We start from the raw sequence: 27,010 nt of genomic DNA, 5'->3' as shown, positions 1-27,010 counted from the left end.
TGTTATTGGACAGAAGAGGCCTGGGATGTCTGAATATGCTCATAGTGCCAATATACTGGGTCTCTGCTGTACCTGCAGCCATCAGTCTGTAGGGGAGATGTTAGCCTTGTTTCTCCTTGCAGTGGGTTTGTTTTTGATCTCACCAAGCTCTTGTCTTCTTCTGCTCTACTCCTTCTGTGAAAATGTTTGTATCTCTTTATGTTCACTTCTTTGTATTAAACTGTTTGTGACTTGTGTCAGTTCAGACACCTAGTTTTGTATCCTTGCTTTTTTTTCTGTCTTCTTATCCTGAGCACTTTGGTAACTTATCCTTTCCCATTTCAGATTGAGGGAATAGTGGTAATTGCAGCTTGTCGTTGATTTCTTTTATTAAAACTGGACACAATTTCTGTGTCTAAGAGCACAAGTTGAATTTTAGGGCTCAGCTTTCTTTTTCTGTTGTTTTTCTATAAGCTGACCATTTTCCATGTAATATTGTCATCATATGCTGCAGAAGAAAAGTAGTACTGTGTAGTGTGTCCTTCTTCTCTGGCTGCCTCATTTAATGGCATGCTGGTGTTCAATATGAGCTAGAAAAGATGTTTATAGAACTCATCTAATTGCTGCTCAAGCAACCATGATGCCTGTGACTGCTTATCTCAGTAAATTTGCAAGTGGGATTGTAGCTTGCCTCTCAGAGAATTTGCCTGAGAATTAGGTAATAGATCCAACTAAATAGAGCCTGAATAGGGTGGGTTTTTGCAGCATTCATCAGGCTGTTGTGTGTCTGGGAGTAAAAGTATATAAGACATTATTGCTTTAATTTGTGAAGGGACATATGAAGTCAGTTGTTTTGGACTTAGTGTCACTACTTGGAAGGACCTGGCTTGCAATCACCTTTTTTATGTCTTTAAAATATCTGCTATTTCTTGAAGAGTGGATATACTGAAATTAGGGAAGGAAATGAGCTCCTTTTGATTTAATATAAACAGCAAAGTGAGTTTCAGATGAAGATTCTTTCCTGCATATGAGGTCTTTAATGGAAAAAAGGGATAGTTCTTCTCAGCCGTAGAAGCACTTTCATGCAGACTGATAAGAAAGTTCTCATGAAACACACTACATATTTCAGTGCACACAATGTGAAATTTTTCAGACTTCCACATCTGTGATAGGTTTGGTGCTCCATCACCAGTGTTTCCAAACCCAAACTTTTCACTTTATGTGGTGGTGTGGGTCAAGTCATCAGACATTAGCAGGTTTAGCAGTGAGGAGAAAAGAGGCAGGGAGAGGTGGTGTTGGCCTGCCTGCAGGCATGTTTCCAGACTTCTTCTGTAAAGACAAGAAGTTGGATCTTCAGAAAAAAAGAAATAGAAAAATATAACTAATACAGCATATATGGTATACTTTAAAATTATGATTTGAAGTTCTGGTTGGGTCAGAGTTGAGGTTCGATCTTCCTGTTTCCCTGTTCCTATCTCTTTTGTTTTTCTGTGTTACTCAAGAAATTCATAAGCAGATGATCTAATTGATATGTTCAAGGCCTGGACTTTCATCTTTGATAGTTTTGTTTCTCAAATTTGAACCAAAATGTTGGTTGAGATACAACTTGTCACCTCAACTGGACCAGAGGTAACCTGAGAAAGTACCAGGGATGCAAGAGGGAAGATGAATTTTCAAGTTTTCTATATCAAATTCAGGTTTGTAATTGCCCATGAATAGCAAACCAGGGATACTTCATCACTGTTCCTGAGAAGTGTTGGTGGATACCCTTTAAAAAACATTTTGTCTGTGGTTGCCAGTAGATGGGTATAAAAGTTGTGTTTGCTTTGGTTCTGTTTCCTATAGTTACAGTCAAACAATTCCAGTCTTACCTGAAGTAACTTTTTGTGATTTGGTATTTAATGCAATATTTAATGTAAGATTTTATGTTTATCTTAATTCAGAAGGTGAATACACAAGTCTGGCACTCTATAAATTCTTTCAGAACCAATGATTAGTTTTTAGTTTGCTGCTTCTGGGTTGCACTTTGGCTAGACAGAGCTTTGTTTCAGTGACATTTCCATTGAATTATGTCACTATGGTGCTACTCCTGTGTAAAATCTGGGGGGGGGGAGAAAGAAAAATACACAGATATTCATTTTATAGTCTGAGGGGCTAATAGCTATTCTGTGAGATTCTTACATCATGTGAGAACCAGGTTTGGAGGATATCTGTACTGATTGGGGCCGGGTTGTTGCCACAGTTTTTAGATATAATTAAAGATCTCTTTAATCCTGTCCTTTATTTTCTGCTTTTACTCCATTTCTGTGTTTGATAACCATAATATATTCAGCATGGGAGCAGAATTTAATTCACAATATGACAAAATTACATTGTCTCTTGTTTTGCAGCAGAGAGTTTGCTTGCTGTGCCTTTGCTTGTGTGTATGTTTTTAGCATACGTGTGGTTTTTTTCCTTTTTCTTTTTAAGCACCACTAGAATTAAATAATTTAGCAAGAACTGAATTTATTCAAAGCTGTGGGATATTGGCTTTCCTGAGAATGAGGTTTCCTAATTCCATGCAGCAGGTGGCATTACAGAACAAGTGAATTTTTTTTCTTTTCCCAAAGAAAAATTATTTGGTCAGAACTGAATCTCACCATTCTATAGAGAAATTAATTTCAAAACCCTTTAAGATACAGACAGTAAGTGTAAGAGACAATATTATATGGAACTAAGTTCTTAGATAAAGAATATCCAGCTTTAGAGCTTTTCCTTGTTGTATCCTGAAGAGTAGATATTAATGTTAAATAAACAAAGCAGAAACCCCACTTTTTTGGGTTTCTTTTTAGAATGGATCCTAGGAGTCATGTAACACATGTAGGAAAAGGGAACAAATGCATTTGAAAAATCTCCACAATAATTTTTTTATAGGGAGCAGCAAGAATGGGGCAGCTCCATGAGGGAAGACAAGCCAGGAGCCCAGGGTGACCAGCACAGAGGCAAGGGCAGGGACTTCTCTCACCAGGGCACAGTCCCACAGTGCCTAGGAAGGGCAGGTTGTTGACAGCTTGTTCCCATCAGCAGTCCAGTGACCATTAGACAATGTGAAAGGACCAGCTGGATACAGGGTCCATCTAGGAAGTTCAGTCAGAAACAGCAGGAGACAGGACTGGAGGTAAAACTGTGGAGTTGTGGGCTCCTCCAGGAAGTTCATTCAGCAATTCAGGATAACAGGAGATGGGACTGTGCCCAGCCCTGCACACAATACAGTTTGGACCTGCCTGAGCTACAATGGAACTCCTGGACTGGAGGACAGAGTGTATGTAGAAGCCTCAGGGAGGGCTGTTGAGGGCATCCAGGGCCCAGATATTCCTCACAAAAGGAGGGGAACATCAGTTAAAGGACTTGCTGCCACACCAGTGAAGTCAAGGAACATTCTTAATTTGTTTTCAAAGACAGTAGGATTGAGTATTTAATGTTTTAAATTTGGTAACTGTCTACAGAATTACTTTAATCTTTGTATCATTATGGCATTGTGGTTTTGTATATATTCCACTTGCTTTTAATTTTTAAAATTAAGTCCATGTAACTTTTCATTCTCTCCAAGTTATTTTCCTTTGGAGTGTCTTTTTTCCTTACAATATCACAGAAATTAATTAGAAGAAGTTTAGGGAAGGATTAAATATGGAATTGAGATAAGTTCACGGGAGATCTGCAGTATTGCCCAGACTGAATCAAGTCTTAAGAAACCAATTTTGGTTGTACTACCACTGATTTTTATCTGGTTTGACTCCTCTAGTTTTGTTTTTCCAAAATTACATGGGTAAAAAAGACCAATTGATGCAACATTATTAGAAGAATTGGTTAATGGGCATGAAAAATGCATAAAAAATGAATGTCAGAAAAGAAACATAAAAGCAGCCTTAATGGCATTTGGAGTAAGATGAGAGTTTCTAGAGGAACATCTTAAAGGGCAAGAGAAGATCAGACAAGGAAAAGTATAGGGAAGGGAAGTAGCAGATTATGAGAAGAACAGGCTGAGAAAAAGCAAGAGAAGGAAAAAAATTGAAAGCGAAAGGAAGACAAAGTGAAAAAATACGTCTTCATAGTATTAGTATTGATTTTTTAATACTTTCTCTTGGACTATCTAAAGTTCTTAAGGAATTAACATAAACCACCCATAGATTTATTTTACCAGTGCTATAGACATTGCCATATAAAGTATGGGGATTCAGGGGAGCTCTGGGCACGGTTATTTAGCACTGCAAACACACAAATGCCTTTTCTTGGACATGTGCTTTATTTATGCATTTAGCACTGCCTTCAAACTGCTTAAGCCAAGCTGAGCTCCACCAGTCCAGTGGAATGAATTAAACACTTCTGAACATTTGTAGGTACAGACCCAGGCAATAGGAAATAGGAGTCCAGTGTGGTCTTTGGGAAGGGAGAGAGGGCATCCATGAAGCTCCCGCATAGACTTACTAGCCTTTGTCTCTTGTGAAATGGGTGTGGATCAGCAGGGGGTTACATAGCTTTCCCACTACTGCTCTGGAATGCTGCCACTGTGGACCCTCCTATTTCAATCCTGTTAGCATGACACAGGCGTACTTGACTCTCCCAAAAGCCAATAATTTCATGATGTTTGTGGGTACTACTGTCTGTCTAAAACTCCATGGCCTGTTCCAAATAACAATTCTAAGTGTGACATCAGATTCTTTCCTCGCTCTTGAACGGTAGGACATTAATCTCCAGTAATTTTTTACCTATGAAATAATTGTTATAAAATGCTACAATGCTTCTGTCAGAAATGTAGTGGTCTCTTATTTGGTTTTGTGCTTTTCATTTAGGTAGGTGTTTCTCAAGCTCATCTTTGACAACTTCACCCCCTGCATAGATGAGTTTCCGTGCTATATGCACATTTATGCTATTATATGGTACTGCATACAGTATTATTGAACACTTTCTCCCTAATGGTTGCTATAGAAGTCTAGGATTCTTTGTGAAGAAGTTTATGTATCTTTCATTCAAGGGGTGATACTTTTTCTGCGTGTCATTAACGCACAGCCCACTTTATTTTGAGTTTTTACTTTCCTTTTTACTCTGTGTTCATGTTTGTTCTTCTCATGTTACACTAAGTTGCATAGACCATACTCTATTTTATATAAATTACTCTTGTTTGATCTGATATTTTAACAGAATATTTCCCTTTTTGCTTTTCTTAGGTTTAGCTCAGTCAGGTGCATGGGGTTGCTTTGATGAATTTAACCGCATTGAACTTCCAGTTTTATCAGTGGCTGCTCAGCAGATACATATTGTACTTCAGTGTAAGAAAAAAAAGAAACCTCAGTTCACTTTCACTGATGGTGACGTCATTGACATGGACAGAGAATTTGGTATATTTCTGACTATGGTATGTCTGTAAATACATGTAAATTGCATCATTGTGAAAAATCTTTCCTGTTTCATTTCCTGTTGAAATTTTCCTGTTGAAATATTGGAACTGTCTGTTAGAAAATAGTTAATGAAACTTGAACAATAATTTGGTAAAATCATTATGATATTATTTTCTCTTGTTCATATTTTTTAACTGGCTCTTAGGACTTGAGGTACGGATTTACCATTAACTACATATTTTAAGGACTTTTTAAGTTAATATTTGACAGATTGAGATTAAGTTTATATTTTTAGTCAAAGTCTATCAAAATAAACCAGAAGTAATTGACCACTGCAAGGACTACTGTAGTTGGTCTGGTCAGTATTTTACCACCTGTGAAATACTTTTGACCACCGTCCTAGAAGACAGCATGAAGGAAACCACCTTCACTCTGGTTCACTGGCCTCCTGAAGATTTTTCCTTGGTGTCTGTGGACTGCTTCTAGCAGTGCAGGAGGCAAACCAGCTGGAAAGTATAAGAATACCTTAAAAGCATCTTTGTATCTCTCCCTCCTTAGCTACCTATATACCCTTAACTCAAAATGGAAACCTTTGTTTTAGGGTGTCCTACCTTTGAAAAAGTGTTAATGTTATCACTGTAATTTGAGAAAGAGGGAGAATAAGTGCCATAAAAAGGCCAGGGGGAAGACAGTTTGGAAAGAGCTGAAAGAGATTAAGAAGTTACCGCTGCACAGCTAGTTGTCACAACTGAGTCATGCAGTACTCATATGAATGACTTAGACATCTTCAGTGAAAGGTCAGATCCATTAGTTTAAATTATACTCAGTAATGGCTTGCACTGCTTGACTGACTTTGCACTGAAATGGTTGGGAATGCTCACAGGGGACAGTAACCTCCTGCACTGGAACGCTGTCAAGATTCTGAGGAAGTAACCATCTAAAAGAGCTCCAGCAAGATCTGTAAGTGGCTGTCAGTCCATATCTGTGGGTCTTGGACATCTCCAAACAATATGTGATACCCCATAGTTCATGAACTGCAGTATTGAGGCAACTGTGTACTGATGGGTAATTGTGACATGCTCAAGTTATCCTTTGTAATCTCGCATGTGCTCATCATTTGGCATGTGTTTGCCAAATGATAATCAGGAAAGATAAAACTTTCTATTGTGCCATTATTATATATTGTTTGGGTTTATAAATTGCATTTTCAGAACCCCGGCTATGCGGGACGACAGGAACTTCCTGAAAATCTGAAGATTCTGTTTCGCACGGTTGCCATGATGGTGCCTGACCGTAGCATTATTATGCGAGTCAAGCTGGCAAGTGCTGGTTTCCGAGACAACCAAGTCCTTAGTCAAAAATTCTATACACTCTACAAACTCTGTGAAGAGCAGTTATCTAAACAGGTAAAATAAATATTTGTCCAACTATAAGCTGTCACTAGATGGATATGGAGATAATATACTTTCATAGAATATGTAATTATTTTCACACTCATGAGCCTATACATTTTTAGGGTTTTCAGTTTCAAGTTCCAGAAACAGAATCTGAAATGATCATGTTGTTTTTACTTTTCACAGTAAATTGAGTAATATAGGAAGTTTGATTTGCGATTTGTAGGCAGAGTGCAGTTACCGGAGGAGTTATGAGGAATGGTGTATATTGCTGTGCTGAACTTGCAGAGGACACATTTTTCAATGTCTTCACTTATGAAGGCCAGATCTATTTCAGAGGCAGTGTAAGAATTGTAACTAACTACAGAGTGCCTACAAGGCTCTGTTTTGCTGAGTGGTCCTAGAAACAGAAAACTGCTATTCCCTTTAGGATAGGGTATTTAAGTAGAAACAAAAGTGGTTCTTGCCTTTTGAATGCCCTGTACTGGCTGTCCACTAGAGGGTCTCAATGAGAAATTGTTGGAACAGTGGCTAAATTGTAGCTCAAATGCCTGCTTGGGTTGAATAGTGATGAACCTGGGCTAACTGACGATAGTCTCTATTAAATAATTTCAGTTCTATACCATATATATATTAGTGCCTGGCCTTTGTAAGATGAAGTTTTCTTATTGCCTCAGTTTGTGTGGTCATTTTTTGTCCAGGAGATGTTTCTTTTCTTTAGTGTGAAAAAGGCATGTAAGCAGGCATCAGAAATTTGACCTTCTACCTCTGCAAAAGTGCTTTGCTTGTTTTGTGTTGTCACAGATTCTGGAACTGGTTCACCCTTGGGCAATGTACTTAAAAATTTAATGCACACACCCAAACAAAACCTAACTGTGTACAAAACTTATTTTAACTATCTTAAGGGTGTACAATGTTTTATGCACAATGATTACTGCATCTACACAAGTGCAGAATTTCTCTCTGTAGTTTGGTCATTTCTTCAGCAGATATTGCCCTGCAGCCTCTGAGATAGCAAGATTCTCCATTTATCATGTTAATCAACATACTGAGCATATAAGCAAGCCTTATCAGTTGGCCTAGGGAATCATAGGAACTACCCGGAGGACTCTGTGAAACTGCCTGAAATTCCCACCCGGAAAACTCCTGTGCCAATTAGTCAAATGCTTTGTTGTCAAGGCAGGTAGCTCAATCACCTTGTCTCAGATCAGTCCTTTGCCTCATATATGCTGATGCTAGCAAGGAAGTTCCTTCATATTTATGAAGATTAATGACCAAGTGCTCTGGGTGTGCACATGGGCACAGCCCTTACACTCAGCTACATCACAATTTTATATCTGCATCTTACACTTATATCTTTCTTATAACTTAAATTCCATAGTTCTTTCTATGTAAGCCATGATGTCAGTGGGGAATAGTCTTCCATGAGTATTTATAATATTTCTTCAGAACCACCTAACATTTCTACAGTATTCATCAGAGAAGCCTGCTATGGTGATCTTTCTTCTAACCATTTATATCATGTATCATATAATGGATCACTATACTCGGTATCATGAACTAGGAAGCACAGCTTTCTGCAAGCCCATGGTAGTATGCTAGTTTGTCCTGCCTGTGCCTGTGAGCAGCCCTTTGGACAGTCCTGCTCTTGTATAAATCCATTATATACTGTTATAAAATCAGAGAAAAACTGACGGGTTCTATACATCTTCTCAAAGTGACATCAGCTAGAGAGGCTCAGCACCTTGTCTAGATGAGCTTTGACTATCTCCAAGGATAAACACTGCACAGCCTCTTTGGTCAAGCTGTTGAAGTGTCTGACCACCTTGTCTAGTCACTATTTGGTCTGTGAGGATGTTATTGGAGACAGTGTTGAAATCTCCTGGAATGACTCTGCCAGGCTGTGTTGCCCTTCTAGCAGATATTGGGGTGTGTCAAGCTCCTGCTGAGGATCAGGGCTTGCAAAGATGAGGCTAATTCCAGTTGTTGAAAGAAAGATTCATCAGCTTCTTCCTTATCAGGATGTTTGCAGCAGACATCTGCCACAATGTTGTTGAGCCCTCTAATTCTAACACAAATTCTCTCAGCTGGGCTCATTAGCCGTCCTAAGGGAAAGCATTCCCACTCTTTCACTTTTAGGGGCAATTCCCTATCCCTCCATCCTGGCTTGTCCTTCCTAAAGAAGCTGTATCCATCCATTGTGCCTATCCCCCCACATTTCCTAGTTTGACTGTAACCCTGTAAAGCTGTACCTGCACACAGAGCTGTAGTATTTCCCTGTTTTGTTGTCATGCTGCATGCCTTAGCAAACAGGCACTTCAAATTAGCAGCTGCTTCTGCTTCTGCCACAATGCTGTTCTCTTCACCCTTCCTTATCTGCACACATACACTCGAGAAGGGTCACTTTCCACACTGTTCCACAATTCTTGACGTCTCTCTTGTCCACCACAGACTGGATCTTCTGCTTCTCTGTTGGGTCCACCACTTCCTCACTTGAATGTGTGTTGTTATTGTAGTAGTAATGAAATAATTTGAAACACTTGCTAAAGTTCCTTGTGAAGTTTGTTGTAGGTTGGGGAATACACCCAATGTAATATGTAATTATATAGAGAGAGATCTAATGAGTTAATCAGATTAGATACAGGAGTCTCATGAACTGAACATATTTCTAAGAGTACTGTGGGACATAAATTGCTTCTGTGTAGCCAGAAAACAAAAATTATAAAGTACAGACAGTCTTAGAGGCATATTTGATTAGACATTAGGAAGAAATTCTTGACTGTAATGGTAGTGAGACACTGGAACAGGTTGCTCGGTGAGGTTCTGGACTCCCCATCTCTGGAAGTGTTCAAGGCCAGGTTGGATGGGGCTCTAAGTAAGCTAGTCTAATGGAACATGTCCCTGCCCATGGCAGGGGGTTGGAACTAGATGATCTTTAAGGTCACTTCCAACTCAAACCATTCTGTGACTCTATAATTCATATTCATCTTTCTTTCCTAGTGGAACTTATTTATTTAATTTTTTGATGGTAAATTTGGAATTCCAAGTTAAGTAATGCTGGGTTTTCCAGGCAGTTGACTGGAAAGATCAGGGTCACGTAAAGAGCCAGTGCAATAGGAAATGGCAGAACACTGCCTGTTTTCAGCAGATGCAATATATCAACAGAAGAAAATAATAAACAAGCCAGCATTCACCAGCTGAACTTATGCCGCAGAAGATATAAAAGGAATGTGCCGGAAGAAATACATGAAGACCTCCAGACATTTTATACACACAAATGCAGACTCTGTAGAAAGAGGAACTCTGACTCACAAGTAGCCAAAGGCACCCAGAGTGACTGTCATCTCCTTCGGTAAAGAAAAACAATAAACAGTAAAGTAAAAGAATAGTCCTTAGCAAATGTGGGAAGCTCGAGGTGTCCACAAGCCTGTGCAGGAGTTATTCTGACAGAGGCCCCAAAGCTGAATTATTTGGCTTTGTTACAGGACTTCTTCCCCAGTACCTCCTTCCACAAAGCCTCACACAGCTTAGGAAAAAACAGAAACTGAAAAGAAAAACCTAAAAAAGCTTGAAAGCAAGTGAGGTGATAAACCCCTTCTGGGAATCATCTCTTTAAGGTGCTTTCATATGGAAAAAACCACTGATATTCCTTTTTTCTTTTCCCCATGGAACAAACTATGCTTCTAGTACTGAGACCTTTTTTTTTTTTCAGATTTTTTATTCTTCCTTACGAGAGCACCAGCTATACCACTGCAGTCCATTTTGCTCAAGCACAATCTTTAAAGATTGCTGTTAAAAGATGTAGCAAAGAAATAACTCATAATCCACATTTGTCAGTAAACATGCGCTGTTCTGTGCCATTCCTGAAAGGCAAAACCGTTGTAAAACTAGAAAACAGATTAAGGTAAATACGTGATTGTCACCTTGAACCACCCATCATGCATGTCAATTGGAATGCACCAGAAATTCTGTCTTTAAAAGTCATTTAAGTTTATTTTATATTTTCTAGTAGGTATGAAAGTATTTCTTCAAATTTAACAAAGTCATCGCTTCTATAGAATCATCAGCTAGTGTAAGTTGGAAGGGACCTCCAGAGGTCACCTTGTCCAACTTCCTGCTTAGCACATTAGTGCAGGTTGCTAAGGCACTTTCTGAGTTTTGAATATCTCTGAGGATGGAGATACTCATTCTCTCTGGGTACTTTTTCTGTGTTAGGCCACTCTCATTGTGAAGAATTCTTCATTACACAAACTGTTGCAATTTCTCCCTTTGAAAATTTTGACCATTGCCTCTTTTCCTTTCATGTAGTCATCATTTGCTGGACTCATTCCAGTATGTCAATGATAGTCATCTAGCATGGAGAAAAAGAAATGTATCAGTCCTTGTCATGATTCTGGGCATCTCACTAGGACATGCCATTTACCAAATAATGATGAAGTCAGGTGACATCTGACTTCATCAATGTCACATGAAGTTGTTAATCTTTTTGTGTTACTGTTACATCTACAAATAAGATTTCCTGGCAGTATGCGGCTGCATATTCATACCTAACTTTTTCAACTGGTAACAACCTGGCACCTGATTAAATAATAGAAAATGAGGCAGGGCAGAGCCTTGAAGAATCATCCAGTCACCTTTCTGGAGGAAAAATAATTCTTAATTAAATAATTTGCTATAAATGTTTGTCACTGTTCTTACCATTTTCTATTGATGGATAGGTTGCAGTTTCCCAGGCAACCTGATCCAAAGTTTCATTTTTGTTCTGGTCACAATATTTTCTCCAAAAGTTTGCTCGAATCCCCCTTGCTGTAGTTAAGCGCATTACTTCTTTCCCTTCCTTTTCCTCCTGTCTTCCTCTTTGCAGGTCTCTTTTGCACGTGGAAGACTTTTACCATCACTCATCCTGCATATTTGCTCTTCCTACTTCTACAGTAGATTTTGTATTACTTTTTCCAGATATAGCATGTTTTCTAGTCAACGGATAACATTTTTTTCTTTTCAAGTTTCTCTTCCATAGAGTTCATCTTCAAATGTGGAATCCAGCCTTTGGGCACAGTATAGAAATGCCAGCTACAATGGAAATATATTTTCAATTGTCCTAAAAAGGATACTTGTATTTTTATTGCCCACTAAAATTGCAGATAAGTCATTGGGCAGCTTGTGACCTCAATGCAATGTCAGATATTTTTCCACAAAGCTTTCTGCACCTGATTTGTTTCTCAACTCAGTGAAGGAGAGTTGTTACTCTGTATTTGTGCAGTTAGTTGTTACCATCTGTAGTATTTTGCACTTGCCTTTAGTTAATTGCATCACACATAGATAATGTGTTGAATTTCTCTTGGTAATTTTGAACTTTAGATGTGATCTAGTTCACCAGTTTGGTATGATCTGCAAACCTAATCAATAAGTTATTTCTTACTGAAAATTCTGGGATTTATAGGGTCATTATATTTATTTGTCAGCCTGGGAAATAGGGGTGGGCTTTGTACCACCAGAAAGTACACTTTCTGGTATGGACATACAACACTAGAAAATATCTTCAGGATTTGATAACGACAAAACTGGAAATCTATTTGAAAAGACAAAGAGCTGTGAATTTAATCATATTTAGAAGTTCAATAACATTTATTTATTTAGTGAATTTAATTTTCAGCCCTCTCTTGAATTTTGTTTTGATCAGTTTGATCTTTATAGTTCCAATTTTGTTTATGCTTTATTTCAAGGTTCACTATGACTTTGGGCTTAGAAATATCCTGTCTGTTTTAAGAACACTTGGAGCAGTGAAAAGATCTAATCCCCAAGAGCCAGAGAAAACTGTTGTGATGAGAGTTCTGCGGGACATGAACCTCTCCAAACTGGTACTGTAACACTGGTGACTTTACCCAACAGAGTATTTTGTTTGCATTTTTAAGGATCTTTATTGTGCACTTTGAAAAGCTGTTTTTCGTCAGCAGTTGGATACATTATTTTGCAGTTTTTAGTATGATTTATAAGTGAGTTGAGAATCAGAATACAGTTACTGTGTGAGTGCAATTTGTCTTTTAAGGAGAGGAAAACACATCATAAGCTTTAGCTGAAATAGTCTTTGGAAATACCATGAGATCCTAGGGGATCTATCTGGTCCTCTAATTGGCTCTTGTTTTTAATTCTTTTTACCCTAAGGAGAGAAGGAAAGAATACATTGTATTAACTTTTAATAATGTCATCAAAGATCCTTCTTAATTTAGAATTTCAATTTATACATTTCTTGGGACTCTGTTGCCTTTTCAGAACATCATAAGAATTGCCTTAAGTGAGGTAATTGGAAGCAGCTAACACCTACTTGTATAGTCTAATGTGTTTAGATAATACTATTTAAAGTATTCATCTTTCTTTCTATTGCTGTAATTAAAAGGTTATAGCATGTCTAGACTCTGTGTATTTACCTTGGGAGCCAGTTTGGTGATGGAACCAATTATTCTGTTTCTAATGTTAATCTATTCAGTGCATTGGTATATGTGTTCAAACCTATAGCCATGCTTCAGTGATTTACAGAAGGAAAAAATCATAAAAGTTCTAAGGCAAAGTATGATTGGAATAAATCTTGCTGGCTTATGTAGCAAATGAAGAAATGTGTGTGTATACACTGAAGAAAACTGTATTAAGTTGTTAGAGTTTTTATCAGCCTAAAGTATTTAATTTAGAAATTACTACTTGTGATTTCACTGTATGAAATTCACTTCATAAAACTGATGGATAATTATAATATTTTCTTTGGAAGAGATAAGATTTTCACTGCCGTCTTTTTAACAGCTTATCTTGAAGATTGTTTACAACTATAATAATAATTTTGATGAATAAATAATGTATTTCCCCTTACTTTATCCTTGACAGGTGGATGAAGATGAACCTTTATTTATGAGTCTCATTAATGACCTGTTCCCTGGAATTACTCTGGATAAATCTGGGTATCCTGAACTACAGTCAGCCATCCAAAAACAGACAGAAGAAGCAGGGCTTATTAATCATCCACCATGGATACTTAAACTTATTCAGCTGTATGAAACTCAACGAGTCCGACATGGTTAGCATGCTAGATGAGGCTTTGAGACTGCATTGTATTTGAGACTATATTATATTATCTGCCACTAGAATGCAGATTAATTTCATGAAAATTGTTTTAAAAATTTGAACAGATGCCATTTTTAGAGCCTACGTGGGTATTTTGCTTAGGAAGCTGTTACGACCTTTTTTTAGTGTGCAACGCTTTGTTGTATTATGTTTTTATTGGGAGTATGAGTGTGGCCTTTGGTGATTGAAATTTCTATAGAACAAGTTAAAATTGATACATTAAAATCCAGAAACAGCAATTTTGTTCAGTGTTCTGAAAACAACTGCTGCTCTCAGACAGATTCAGTCATGAAGCTCGAGTATAAAGTTACTGTGAGATTATAATGTTGAGAAGATTACACAAAATAATCTCTCAAACCTTTACTTTGATAGATTCTACCATGTATGAGATATAATTCGAAGTGTTTTCTTTGTGATCGATTCTTGCCATTTATACTGAAGAGAAATAAGCTTTCTTCCTGCTGGATCAGGGGAGTTAGACAAGATGGACTCCAGAGGTCCCTTCCAGCTTCAACCATCCTTTGATTATATGAAAATGCATTTTTACAGTGCAGAAAAGGCCATTGAGTAAAGTTTATCCTGTCCTAGGAAAGGTATCAAAGACAGTAGTAAATCCAGGTTTACAATTCATAGCTCAGTGGAAAAAAAATACCCCCACTTTGAAATGTCCCCCATACCCCTAAACTCTAACTAACGATTTTTTGGTAAAATAAGGGGAAAATATAAAGGAAATGTAACTAAAGCAGCAAAGATTTATGAAGATACCATCCTTCTTATTTTCATGTCATAATAAAAGAATAGTCAGCTTAAACTAATGAAATAAATGAAATACTCCTTCACATACCACAGTCTGAGTCCTTAATGCCTCAAACTTGTAATTCAGACCAAAGAACTGGTTAGTGCTGTGCAGACTTACTAATTTACGTCCAGATCTCTGGATGCAGTATTCCATATCAAACCATAACAACTATTTCTATATAGGAACCATGGAAGTTTTGATTATTTCAGTTATGATTAAATGTGTCTCTTTTTAAAAGAAGCTGTTTGATTTGTGATACACAACAGCTTCACTGTTCCTCAGAAATCTTCATGATCCACTGTGGTATTCTTCTTAGATGCCTCTTCTCTCCACACATCCTTACTATTCTCCTACAGGAGATCATGCAGCTCCAATTGTCCGAACAGTTGGATGCTCAGACCTTTCTATGACAGAAGTTACTACATTGAGGGAAAAAGATTATCTTTTCCTGATTTCCATTTGTCCTACTCATGAACTTGAATTTACAGAGAGGTCACCATGGGATTTCAAATAATGAGGAAAAATCTGTAAAATTTATTACTTAGTTGAAATATGGCAGTATGTGCACATGAAGTGCTTCTACACACGTACACACGCATACACACATAGAGATTCAGTGCATGGGTCCTGAAATCTGTTTGGCATAACAATTTTGGTTGAAATACCACTGAAACCAGCTGAAAAGCCATTTGGTTAACATTGAAGAGCTTGTATTAGATTTCCCCATATGTAACATATGGCATGAGTAAGCGATTTTCTGAGTCCTCAGATTGTTTTGGGGAATGTCCAGCTCCCTTTAGTTTTAGAGGGAATATCACACAATCTGCATTGCACTGGATTAGGTTTGTAATTTGGGTTTGTGCTTGTTCCACACCTTTGTTGAAGACGTTTTCAAAGCCAACTAAGGATTATGTTATCCAGTTGCCTTTAGGTCTAATAGGAGCTGTCTAGGTTCCTTAAATGACTTTGGAAGTCTCAATTTGAATGTCCCATCTGATTTTGGACAGATTTATTAGGTGATTTAGAAAACATAACAAAAAAAGTTCAACCATAGGCTCAATTTATTATTGAAGACATGATTTATTTTTCTTTGGTAATGTGTATACACTGATGAAATTAAGTGTGGTTGCTCTTAAATGGTTTTATGTAAGAAAGAGGTGTTAAAATGCCAGCATGGATGGATGCAGGTACATGTTTTTGTTACTTTTGCATTGGAAAGATGCACTCAATTTTGTATATCATTGGACAATTCTCATTCTCATTAGATAAATTTAGAAATCACTGCGTTTGTTTGCCACCATTCATGTCAATGTCATTGCATGAGAATATCAAGAGGCAGTTGTGTTTTCCCGTTAGAAAAAGGAAAATAACTGCCTGAGGGAGGATACAGACCCACATAGGCTTGCGTATCATACTAGAGAGACATTTACAGAGGCCTTTTAATAATAGTTTCAAATTCTGTTTCAGTCAACATTAAGTGGAATGAGAAACATGCTTATGTATTGGCTTTTGATAAAAATAAAACAGGGATCATTGATGCAATGAACCATTAAATGGTAGGACAACACATTGACATTTCATTTTAAACCATATTTGTATTGTTTTAAGGTATGATGACTCTAGGTCCAACTGGTGCAGGAAAGACAAAATGCATTAATATTTTGATGAAAGCAATGACAGATTGTGGTGCTCCTCATAAAGAGATGAGAATGAACCCAAAGGCAATCACAGCTTCCCAGATGTTCGGTACCCTTGATGTTGCTACAAATGACTGGACAGATGGTATTTTCTCTACATTATGGAGAAAAACTTTAAAAGCAAAGAAGGTAATGGATGTTGCATCATGATAGACATTTAATACTGTTTCCATAAGGTGTTTCCATGAGTGTCGTTATCTGTCATTTATCTGAAAGGTCGTCCATTATAAAATCAAATGGGAATATGCAGTGTTAATTTTACTTTGTGTCTGATGAGCTCAATGTGCACAAGAGTCAGAATTATATACAAATCCCAGACAGCACTAGGCTTCCCAAGCATTTGAGGTTCCAGAATTAATTTAGAAAATATTTTAAGGGGTTTGCTTCCTTCTGTAAGCAGTTTAAACACAAAAGCAAAGTGTGTTCATGTTTTGATGTGAGAACAGGAAAGTCAATTTTCTCCTGTCTGGTTTTAATTCATTGCCACTCTATTTCACTAGTTATATAGGAATGTAAGGCTTTGGTAAGAAACCGATGTAGGCATTTCCCAATTCTCTTATCAAACTTGCAGATCATGTTTCATGGAGTCATAATTACACTCACATCTTCTGAACAGCCACTCAGTTCTGACTTGGAAAATGGGAAGCCTTACATGAAATACTTGGGTAACATCCCACAAGGACTGACTTTATGCCTGTGTCTATGACTGCATTTAGTGGGAAACATTTTCATCCATCTTGATGGATGCTGGGTTGGCTGATGTACTTTTGTAGAAGAAAGATACAATTTTCTGGTTAGTACAGCACAAATTAATTTTTGTCACTGTTTCTTAATATCCTTTTTGTTGTGACACAAGATGACAAAGGAAGAATTAAAATCACTGAGCAAATTATAAATATTGCATTTTTAGATTGCTTTTTTGCTGAGCACCAAATTATGGCATTATTTACATCTAAGAGTACGTTTTCTGATATTACATGAATGTGTATTTTTGGTCAATGTAAGTAGAGTGTGTATGTCTATCCTTTTTTTTAGGGGGAGCATATCTGGATAGTTTTGGATGGACCAGTTGATGCAATATGGATCGAAAATCTGAACTCTGTTCTGGATGATAATAAGACCCTTACTTTGGCCAATGGAGATCGTATTCCGATGTCCCCCAATTGCAAAATTATTTTTGAACCTCACAACATTGACAATGCTTCCCCTGCCACAGTTTCTCGTAATGGGATGGTCTTCATGAGTTCTTCAGTGTTAGACTGGAAGCCTATTTTAAGGGCTTGGCTGCAGACACTACCTGTTACGTACTCTGACATCCTATGGAATTGCTTTAATGATGCATTTCAGGTACTTAATTAACTACTTCAGAAAAAAATTGCATTTTTTATTCTTTATTTAATGAAACATTGCTGCTTCCTAAGTGCTCTTTCAATTATTTACATTTCTTTGTTTATGTAATAAACTAAAGATGAAGGATTAAAAAAAGGAGAAAATTATCTCTATCATTAATAAATGACTGAAACTATAACAGATAAATAATCTGGGTGTTTTGGTTTTGCCTCCATACGATAGTTGGCAATGAATTGTTAAACCTGTGATTATTTTATATTGCATGTTGGCAAAAACAGATACTTTCTTTACTTGTAATTTTAATACTGTAATTTTAATTCCTGTTAGGATACACAAAGGAAGTGGATAAACTTCTTCTTTTGTTTTAAATATAAAGAAGTAAATTCAGAAAGGAATCAGGCTAGGTTTACTCTGTGGAACAGGAATGCATTTGGTGCATTAGCTATTTTTAAAAGACATTCTATAATTCAAATTAATCCAGAGTAGTTCTGTGCTCTGTGCTGCTCTGAAGCTCTGACTATAATGCTGGAGTTCTGACTATAGTTGTCTCTTCTGATTTTATTATCCATGTTTCTGTTCCAATGGAAATTTTTGAAACGTCATCTCTTTGATACATTTTCTGACTAAATTGTGTTCAATCAGTAGATCAAAAGCAGGAATCCTGAATGTTTTTCCCCCTATGTCTGGCCTTACCTTACTGAATCATTAGAAAGGTTCCAGCAATATTATGGATGGTTGTACTTGATACTGGGTATAAAAGCATAACCTCAGTAGTATACTTCAATCAAATTGAAATATTAATTTCTGTTTTTGAATGTTTTTAAAGAAATAATTATGCCTTTGCAACCTTTCAGAGTTGTTATCTTCTGATTTCCTCAATATTTGTGAAATAAATGCAACTTCCAACATACCTTGGTTTTCCATCAGCTTGGTCCTGCCTGTTTACTCATTTAATTGGTGTTGGATTTCACAGTGGTTTCTCTTGTAATATTTTTCATTGCTCTTGCATTTTAAAAACATGGTTTTTAATGAACTTTGAGTGACATTTCAGAAAGCTTTTTATAGATCATGATAAAAGCAGTGATTGATATATACTTAGAATGCCCGGAATGTTAACAAATGTCTTCTTTCTACTTTTCATTTCAGTGCACATTTACTTTAAAACCAATGTTTAACAAGCTATTCATTTTGTTCTACCTCCAAAACATAATGATATGACATAGTATTTACTGCAGCAGAAAGAGAAACAATTCTGATAATGAGTTTTAAAATATGCTTCCAAAGTAATGTATGTGGGTCAATTCACTCCTTCTTTGCCACAATTTTATTTATATTTTATGCTACAACTTGCTCTGAAAACATAACAACAACATTTAAAATGCCCAAGCCTGAAGCAATAGCAATAAAGTCCAGAAAAATATGTATTTTATTAGATTAAGAAATGAAAATGCAGTGAAATATGAAGTTAGTTCAGTGCTGAAGGCTGCATTTAGAACTATCAAAATGTAAATGAAAGCTGTCATGCTGGCAGTTTTCTTTCGCTTTTAATGTGCTGTCTTTGCTTCTCAAATAATAGAGGCAATAAAAGTGATTTTACAGATGAGAGTAACACTACTTTTGTGTTCACATGGCTCTTTTTATAGTTATTATTTTCTCCCACATTAAAAAAAAAAGGATAAAATTCAATAAGAAAGTTTTTCAAATAAGTTTCATCAACAGTGGTAGTCAAACCCCAGATATAGACCTTGATGAATTTAATGCTAGTATTAAGAAAAGCATGGATATAAACATCTTAGAAAGATCTGATTTTTCAAAGAAAACTATGATTAGACTATAGATGGAAATATAGTAACCAAGGAGACTCAGTCTTAAGTAGACATACAGAGACTTTCTGAAATTAATCTAATCTCAACTAAAATAGATGTAAGACAACTGCTATAATAATTCCAATTTCCTACAAAACACTCTCATTATTTATGCTAATCAAAATAGTATTTGTCACTGAAAGTCTTCATGTTGGATAAAGTAATTAACAAAGTTAACAAAGGTGCAGCAGGTAGCAGTAATGGAGGAGGAAACATCAGAGAATAATAGTTGTGAATCAGCAGAAAGAATATATTCATTCATTTCATGTGTATTATAAATGGCACTGTAAGTCATCATTTTTTATACATTAAAAAAAAATCAAAATCAAAGTACAAAAGACAGAAAGTCCCAAACCAAAACCAATCCAAGTCCCAAACCCAACCTTATTTTGATTTAAGATTATTTCAGAGTCCTTTCTGTTTCCACAGGTTTTTTTTTTTTTTTAAAACAGTGATTGAGGGGCTGGAATTTCCCCCTTCCTTTCCCAATTCTTTCTTCTCAGCAGCATTTCCTGCTTCACAGTAATTTCAAATAAACTCCCATCCCTATAAAAAGACTCTACTCTCTTACATTTAGAAGCTCTACTGCCAATTCCTGGTCTGTGAATGATGCTGCTACCTGTAAGAATCAGAATTGCTTAGCTGATGGAAGTAATTATCTGAGACAGTTTCAAAGAACTGAAATTACTAAAATAATTACCTGAGTGGTGTTATTGAGATTGTCTGTGAAGTGTGAAGCTCAAACCAGTGATGGATGTTATGTGAATAGCATAAGTTTCAGCACATCTATGTATTGTTTAAATGAAAAAATGTAGTAGCAACTTAAGTTTCAGATTTGACTAATTTTCTCCCTCCACATTAAATCTCACATTAATCCAATTTGTGTAAAGGCTGGCATTGCCCCTGGAGCATAGAGCTGAATATATAATCCAAAGGGTTTCTTACCTTTAATATTTTTATGTTAAAATTAATATTACAAGTGTTAATAACTTTGTATTACTGAGTTGTTCTTTTGCTTGTCTAAATCATTTGAGTATATTATGAGCTTCCTGTCCTGAGGAGTATTCTGTAGTCTGAGTTCTATAGTGACTGTACCCTATGCAAAAGGAGTCTTCCTTTCATATGAGCTTTTAGCCTCTGACTTCGTTTTTCAGTCTCCTTGTAAGGGATAGCAATTTCCTCATCCAAATTCTTTAAAATTTATGTATATTTGTTATGACCCAGCTCATTTTTCCAGTCCCCCTGTCCAAATAATTCATGCAAATTTCTGTGTTAATCTTGCATCCTTTTTTCATTGTTTTAAAAATTGTAGTAGTAATAAAATACTAGCATATGTGGAACTGATTTTTTTTTTCATAAACTCAAAGAAAAAGAAAACATTAAAAAGCCCTTCATAAACTTCAGAAACCTCACTGGAATCATAAGTACCATAAAACTAGTTCTGGTGAAAATTGGGCTCTTGATAATACAGAATACTTTGACGCATGAAATATCTTTATTCTGTGTGTGTCAAATCAATTATTAAACAATTTACAGTGCCCTATGAGACATCTAGTCTATTTTACAGATGAAGAAGCTGAATCTCAGTGAGACTTAGCCCCAGATTCTAAGTGTCTTAGATTTGAATTTCCCACACTGCTTGTGGGCACTCCCCTGTGGCACCCACAACCCCCTCAGTTACTCGGCTGAGCCCCCTATGTCCCACTGGGGGCAAACCAGGCATTTTTGAGGGAAAGCCACAAAATGACAGTGCGCAGAGGTGGTAGCACTTTTGCTTGTCAGCAAGGAATTACAAAAGAAGCAACCTGATAGAGTGGGTGGCATCCCTGCCCATGGTGGGGTGAAGGAATTAGATGACCTCTAATGTTCCTTGCAACCCTACCCATTCTATGATTCTGTGTATGCCCACACTCAGACTGTCTTCTTAGACCACTTATCCATGAGCCTACTCCAGATTAAGAGGCCTAAGGGAGTTTTTTGATCACAATATATATTTTTGTTTTGTGCGTTACCTGGTATTCTAGTGGGATGGAACTCAGGTGGATGGGTAAAAATATTGATTCATTCTCTGTAACAATAAATATCAGCATAGGGCACTTGGAGAACTTCAGTGGCAAAAATGAAACTGAAAAGTGAAACAAGGCTGGTGAGCATGTGGGTAAACAGCTCAGTGATTTTTTTAGAAGTATATAAGTAAATTGTTTATGTCTTTGGGTGATTGAATGTTTCCACTGTCTTAGCTTTCTCCCTGACAAGACATGACATCTATGAATGGAATTCCTCTGAAATTACTGTGTCCTATAGTATCCCTCTTATACTTTCACGTCCCAGAATGAGTGGCCAGTGTTGATTTCCAAAGATTACGAGAGCAAATGGAACCCATAGGGAGAGAGTTATATTAAAGATTGTTGAACGAAGGTAGAAGTAGGTCATAATTTACATCAGTCCGCACTATTGGATGGCAATTGATATTTTAAAACTTTGCACTGCAAATCTCAGGAAGGACTTTACATCAATTTGAAACTTTGCTCAAGATGTCGCAAAACACTTGACAGAGGCAGACACAGTAGCCATCATTATGAAGAAACCTGAGGAAAGTCCAACTTCCATTAAAACAAATTAAAAAAAATATTTTTGGATCTTGCCAGGATTCTACAGGAAAATGAGAATGTTGGTTTCAAGAGGGACTGGTACAGTATGGTGCAGTCAGAACAGATCAGACAGATAGAAATTTATAGTGGTGAGCTTGTGCATTGTATATATATGTATCATCAGTGCTTTTATCTTCCTATACAAAAATGTCAGTGGTAGATTAAAATCTCCAGCGGAGAGCACAAATGGCAGGCAGATCCTTGAAGTAACTGAAAAGCAGTCTTCAAATTGCTCTTCAGGAAATTACTCTATGGAGCTCATACAAGTAGCTCTGCTGACTCTGGTACATCAAAGTTATTTTCCTAATATGCTATTGTTAGAAAAAATTCATGGTCAAAGACTGAATATTTATAAGCCCAGAAATGGGGAAAAATGTTGTTTTGAAGGAAAGTTTAGAATATATTTGAAAATAAGGAATTGGTCTCATCTAAGAAAAAATCATACCATTGAAACTGGTAAAGAAATCTTTAAATAATGTTTTTTTCTTCCCAGGATTTGATGGATTTTGTTTTCTCTGCTGTGACACCAAAAATGTCGATTTTAGAATGTATGTACATCAAGCAAGCTATTGACCTCCTACAGGTAGATATGGTATCCATTTTTCTCTCTCAGATTCTGTGATTTTTTGTAGGAGGGCAGTAGTTCTGTACTGCATCCACTTTGCAGGGTTTGCTGCCTGGCCGAGACGAGAAGCAGCTCAGTGAGGAACATATTGCTCGCTTGTTTGTTTTCGCTGTGATGTGGTCAGCTGGAGCCCTTCTGGAGCCAGATGACAAGCTGAAAATGGAGCTGTTCCTACGGAAGCACTCTGCAGTGAAAGAGCTTCCAGCTGTGAATGGAGAGGAAACCATGTTTGAATTTGGTATCAATGCCTGTGGCCAGTGGGAGCACTGGTCAAAGAAGGTTCGTACACTGCAACATGCTAAGCTTTCTTAATGGGTATACAAAGTGTATTTGGTAAGAGACATTTTATTTCAAACCCTACATAATTTGGTTGGGAAGATTAACCCTACCAAATTCTCCAGAGCTTCTTTTTTTTGAATGATATTTTTCTTTTCCCGTAAATGTCTTCAGCAAAGAATAGAAACGTGCATTTGAAATATCTTTGGAAGTGAAACAGAAGTGATCTTAATTCTGTCTACTTACTCTATCACCTTACTCTTTAAGAAATTCCAGCAAGGAAAAGCTTTTATCAGGTACCGGAGGAATGAAAATATCCTGTTAGTCTACCACCCATTTAGAAAAGCATGGCAAGATGCTGATTGATTATGAAAGGATACTTGGCTTTCAGGCAGAAAAGTTTTGCTGATGTAAATTTTATGAAGTACATTTGATTTTGTGTTCTGATGCAAAGTGATTCTGTGGGTAGGTAGGAATTCTCAAACTTTTTGCATGTCTTTCTTATGCAGGTCCCTGAATATATTTATCCTAAAGATTCAGTCCCAGAATATACTTCCATTCTAGTTCCAAATGTAGACAGTGTCCGAACAGACTTTCTAATGCACGCTATCATGAGGCAAGGAAAAGCTGTTTTGCTAATTGGGGAACAAGGAACAGCAAAAACTGTTATGATTAAGGTAGGTGGAATGGAAAAACATATGTAATATATTAGTATGATAACATTGCAATAATTGACATTGGCACCAATATTAAGTGGAAGTTGAGAATAGTTTGGTTTTTCTTCAGAGTACATACTAGAATTCTTACAGAGGCATGTTGCCAGTACTCACATGGACCACAAGCAAAAACCCCCAAGTCTTTTATATAAACTTTTATATAAAGGTTTCTTTTAAACTTTGCTAACTGTGGCCACAAGGTCAGATGATAAATGCTCTTTCATATGCTTTCTTTTCTTTTGAGTAGTCAAACAGAAGATTTTGCTAAGAAGATGGTGATCCTTGGAGGCTTTTTTATTTTCCTGTGCTTTATCAGTGGTGCCATGTGTGAACTGGTCTTTTTACACCCTTATTGCACAGCCTTTCTTTAAAAGCCAAATGAAGAGAAAAATAGAGCTTCCTTCTTTAGTCAGGGTGGTTTTCAGAGGGTAAATTTACTGTTTATTATCTTGTCTCTCAATTTCTTCACTGAAAATGACATGTTTGTTCTCTAGAAAAAAATAACTACAGGATTGCTATTAAATTAACAAGGACAGGTTTAATAACTTAATATAGAAAAATCAGTAATCAAAAGGCTGAACAAACCCAGATGTCTTACCAAACTCAGCATCCCTTATTTAAAAAAGTGGAAGCATAGTGTTTTTCATTAGGGTTTCTGTGTTTTTCAGGGGAGTGTGTGGATTCTTTGATCAATGAGAGGTAGCTAAATAAAACTAATCTACTCTTGGGACAGCTGACTTGGCTATACAAGCATCTGTACCTCCACTGGAGGATTTGCAGAGGTCCTGAAATGGAAAATAGCTGAAAAACACCGGTCTAAATTGACCTTTGGCTTTCTTAAAATCTGGAGCCATTTTGTGTGCCCCGGCCATGTTGTCTCTGAGCCCTGACAGAGAGTGAGTTGTACCCCTGCCAGCAGCAATTAATACTATTTTTTCAGCATAGCTGTCCATGCCAACAGGCATGCCGGTGTAATGTCAGCTTGTGTTCCTGGCACCAGCTGGAGAACTATTTTTGCAGAGTGAAGAGGCGGGGTCTGGGTGGTGGTCTTGGTATTCCGCATGCTGGATTTTGTTCAGATACTGGCAACCTCCAGCTTTCAGCTGCCATTCCTGTCCCTAAAAATAATTGGAACTGATTCTTGGGAGTTGCTTATGCTGAGTCTATGCTATAGAGCAGAGTATGTTCCTTACACAAGGGAGCATAATACCAGCAGATATTTCATCTCGTGTAAGGTTAGGAGTGAGTGTTAACTGCCTTCACAACTGTTCCCCTTCTGCTTTCATCTTCTGTAGAATTTTGCCTTACTACACCTTGTGGAAAAGAAATCTCCAGATATAAACAGTTCATTTCATGAAAAAGTAAAAGAGTCTTACTATAGAGCACTTCAGGTAGTAATCTGAATTAATCGGAATAATCCTCAGTGTTGAGTAAACCATCAGTATAAATCAAAATAAAGAACTTGAAATGGAATGTTAATTTAAGACCTTTATTCTCTGTACTATTAATTCATGAATTGCAAAAAATTTTAAAAAGTGATGTTAAACTGGTAAAGGACAGTTGAAAATTCCCTGACAGTTTAACTAACAAAAATAATCCTATCCAAGACCCTTTTCTTTTTTGAAGATAGTTCTCATTTCTGTACTGTGCAATATTACTGTTACCATGTAAACATTCTGAAGTGCCATAATGAATAAAACACAAATGTGTTTTTTGAATGGTTGAGAATTCGTAGTTGCAGTTTGTTGACCTTGGCCAGCTGCAAGACCCTCACCCAGCTGCTGGTTCCCTCCCCCTCCTCAACAGTAAAGGGGTTGAGGTAAAGACAGGGAGATCTCAACTCACAATTACTGCTATGGGAAAAACATTTGACTTGGGGGACACTTAAAAAATTTATTTCTAATTAAAAATAGAATTAGATGGTGAAAAACAGAATATTGAAAATACCCTCTTCTCACACCTCTCTTCTTCTCAGGCTCACCTTCAGTCCCTCATCTCTGACTCCTCTACCTCTTCCCTGGCCAGCAGTGCAGCAGGATGATACAAGGGCGCTGTGGTCAGTACATAACAGCTCCCCTCTGCCTCACCTTCCTCCTCACATTGCTCCCTCCTCCCACATGGGATACAGTTCTTACCAGAGCTGCAGTTCCTCATGAGCTGTTCCAGCGTGGGTCCTTCATGGGGTCACAAGTCCTGCCAGCAAACCTGCTCCTGTGTGGGCTTCTCTTTCCAGGGGTCTGCAGGTCCTGCCAGGAGCTCCAGTGTGGGCTTCCCAAGGGGTCACAGCCTCCTTTAGGCATCCAGCTGCTCCAGTGTGAGGTCTTCCATGGGCTGCAGGTTAACCTCTGTTCCACTGTGAACCTCCATGGAATGCAGGGGACAACTTGCTTCACCATGGTCTGCACCACAGGCTGCAGGGGAATCTGTGCTGGAGCACCTCCTGCTCTTCTTTCTGCTCTTGCTTTGGTGTCTGCAGGCCTGATTTTCTCACATTTTTTTGTGCTTCTCTCTCAATTGCCAGGCAGCATTTTGCCCTTCCTGACACAGGCTGAGTGTCTCCAGTGGGTCTGCTGGAGGTGGCTGGAACCAGCTGTGTCTGGCATAGGGAAGCCCCATCCTTTTCTTGCAAGAGGCTGCCCCATAGCCCCTCTGGCAGCACCTGGGCACCTGCACTTGGCACATGAGCTTTGCAATTTGTAAATTGTTGGAGCCCTGAGGAGAGATCTGAGCACTGACCTGCACCAACCCCTCACCTGTCAGGAGTACATGCCAAAGACAGGACTGTTGCATATACAGTGCACATGTAGGTTGTCATTTATGTCAGGTCTGAAAAAAACCCTATTTCCGAAGGGCACCTTTTCTTGAGCTGCTGTCACTGTATCAACAAAATTGACAATATTCATCAAAATATTTTGAGGGGATTTAGCTGTGTCTTCCTTTATGTTGTCACAGTAAGTGTATGTCTCACTGGAGTTGTTCTTACAGCACTTCATCAGCAATGATACAGATTTCTTTTTCTGAGGTGCCAAAATGGGAACATTTGTAGTCAACCCTCTTTTATGGATAGGAATTTAAATTATATTCAACTTCATCATCATTGCAGAAGAATGGAATCTTTAAAAAGAAATTAATGTTGGAAATATGGAACTTTTAGTACTATTTCTAAGCTCCAG

The 27,010-nt window shown here is 37.4% G+C and overlaps 1 protein-coding gene across 1 annotated transcript in view; it reads left to right on the top strand.

Annotated features, from left to right (window-relative positions):
- The window catches only part of LOC103623566 (dynein heavy chain 5, axonemal), a 152,347-nt gene that overhangs the window by 52,579 nt on the left and 72,758 nt on the right, over positions 1–27,010 (top strand). The window contains exons 42-50 of the mRNA XM_017746168.1: positions 5,184–5,371; positions 6,566–6,760; positions 12,472–12,606; positions 13,622–13,811; positions 16,266–16,483; positions 17,390–17,701; positions 22,714–22,803; positions 22,888–23,124; positions 23,631–23,798. Of these exons, the coding sequence (XP_017601657.1) occupies positions 5,184–5,371; positions 6,566–6,760; positions 12,472–12,606; positions 13,622–13,811; positions 16,266–16,483; positions 17,390–17,701; positions 22,714–22,803; positions 22,888–23,124; positions 23,631–23,798 (1,733 nt within the window). The remainder of the gene's footprint in view (positions 1–5,183; positions 5,372–6,565; positions 6,761–12,471; positions 12,607–13,621; positions 13,812–16,265; positions 16,484–17,389; positions 17,702–22,713; positions 22,804–22,887; positions 23,125–23,630; positions 23,799–27,010) is intronic.

This window comes from Corvus brachyrhynchos, unplaced genomic scaffold (genome assembly GCF_000691975.1).
Source record: "Corvus brachyrhynchos isolate BGI_N302 unplaced genomic scaffold, ASM69197v1 scaffold409, whole genome shotgun sequence".
NCBI lineage: Eukaryota > Metazoa > Chordata > Aves > Passeriformes > Corvidae > Corvus > Corvus brachyrhynchos.
This window is presented reverse-complemented; position numbering and strand designations above follow the sequence as displayed.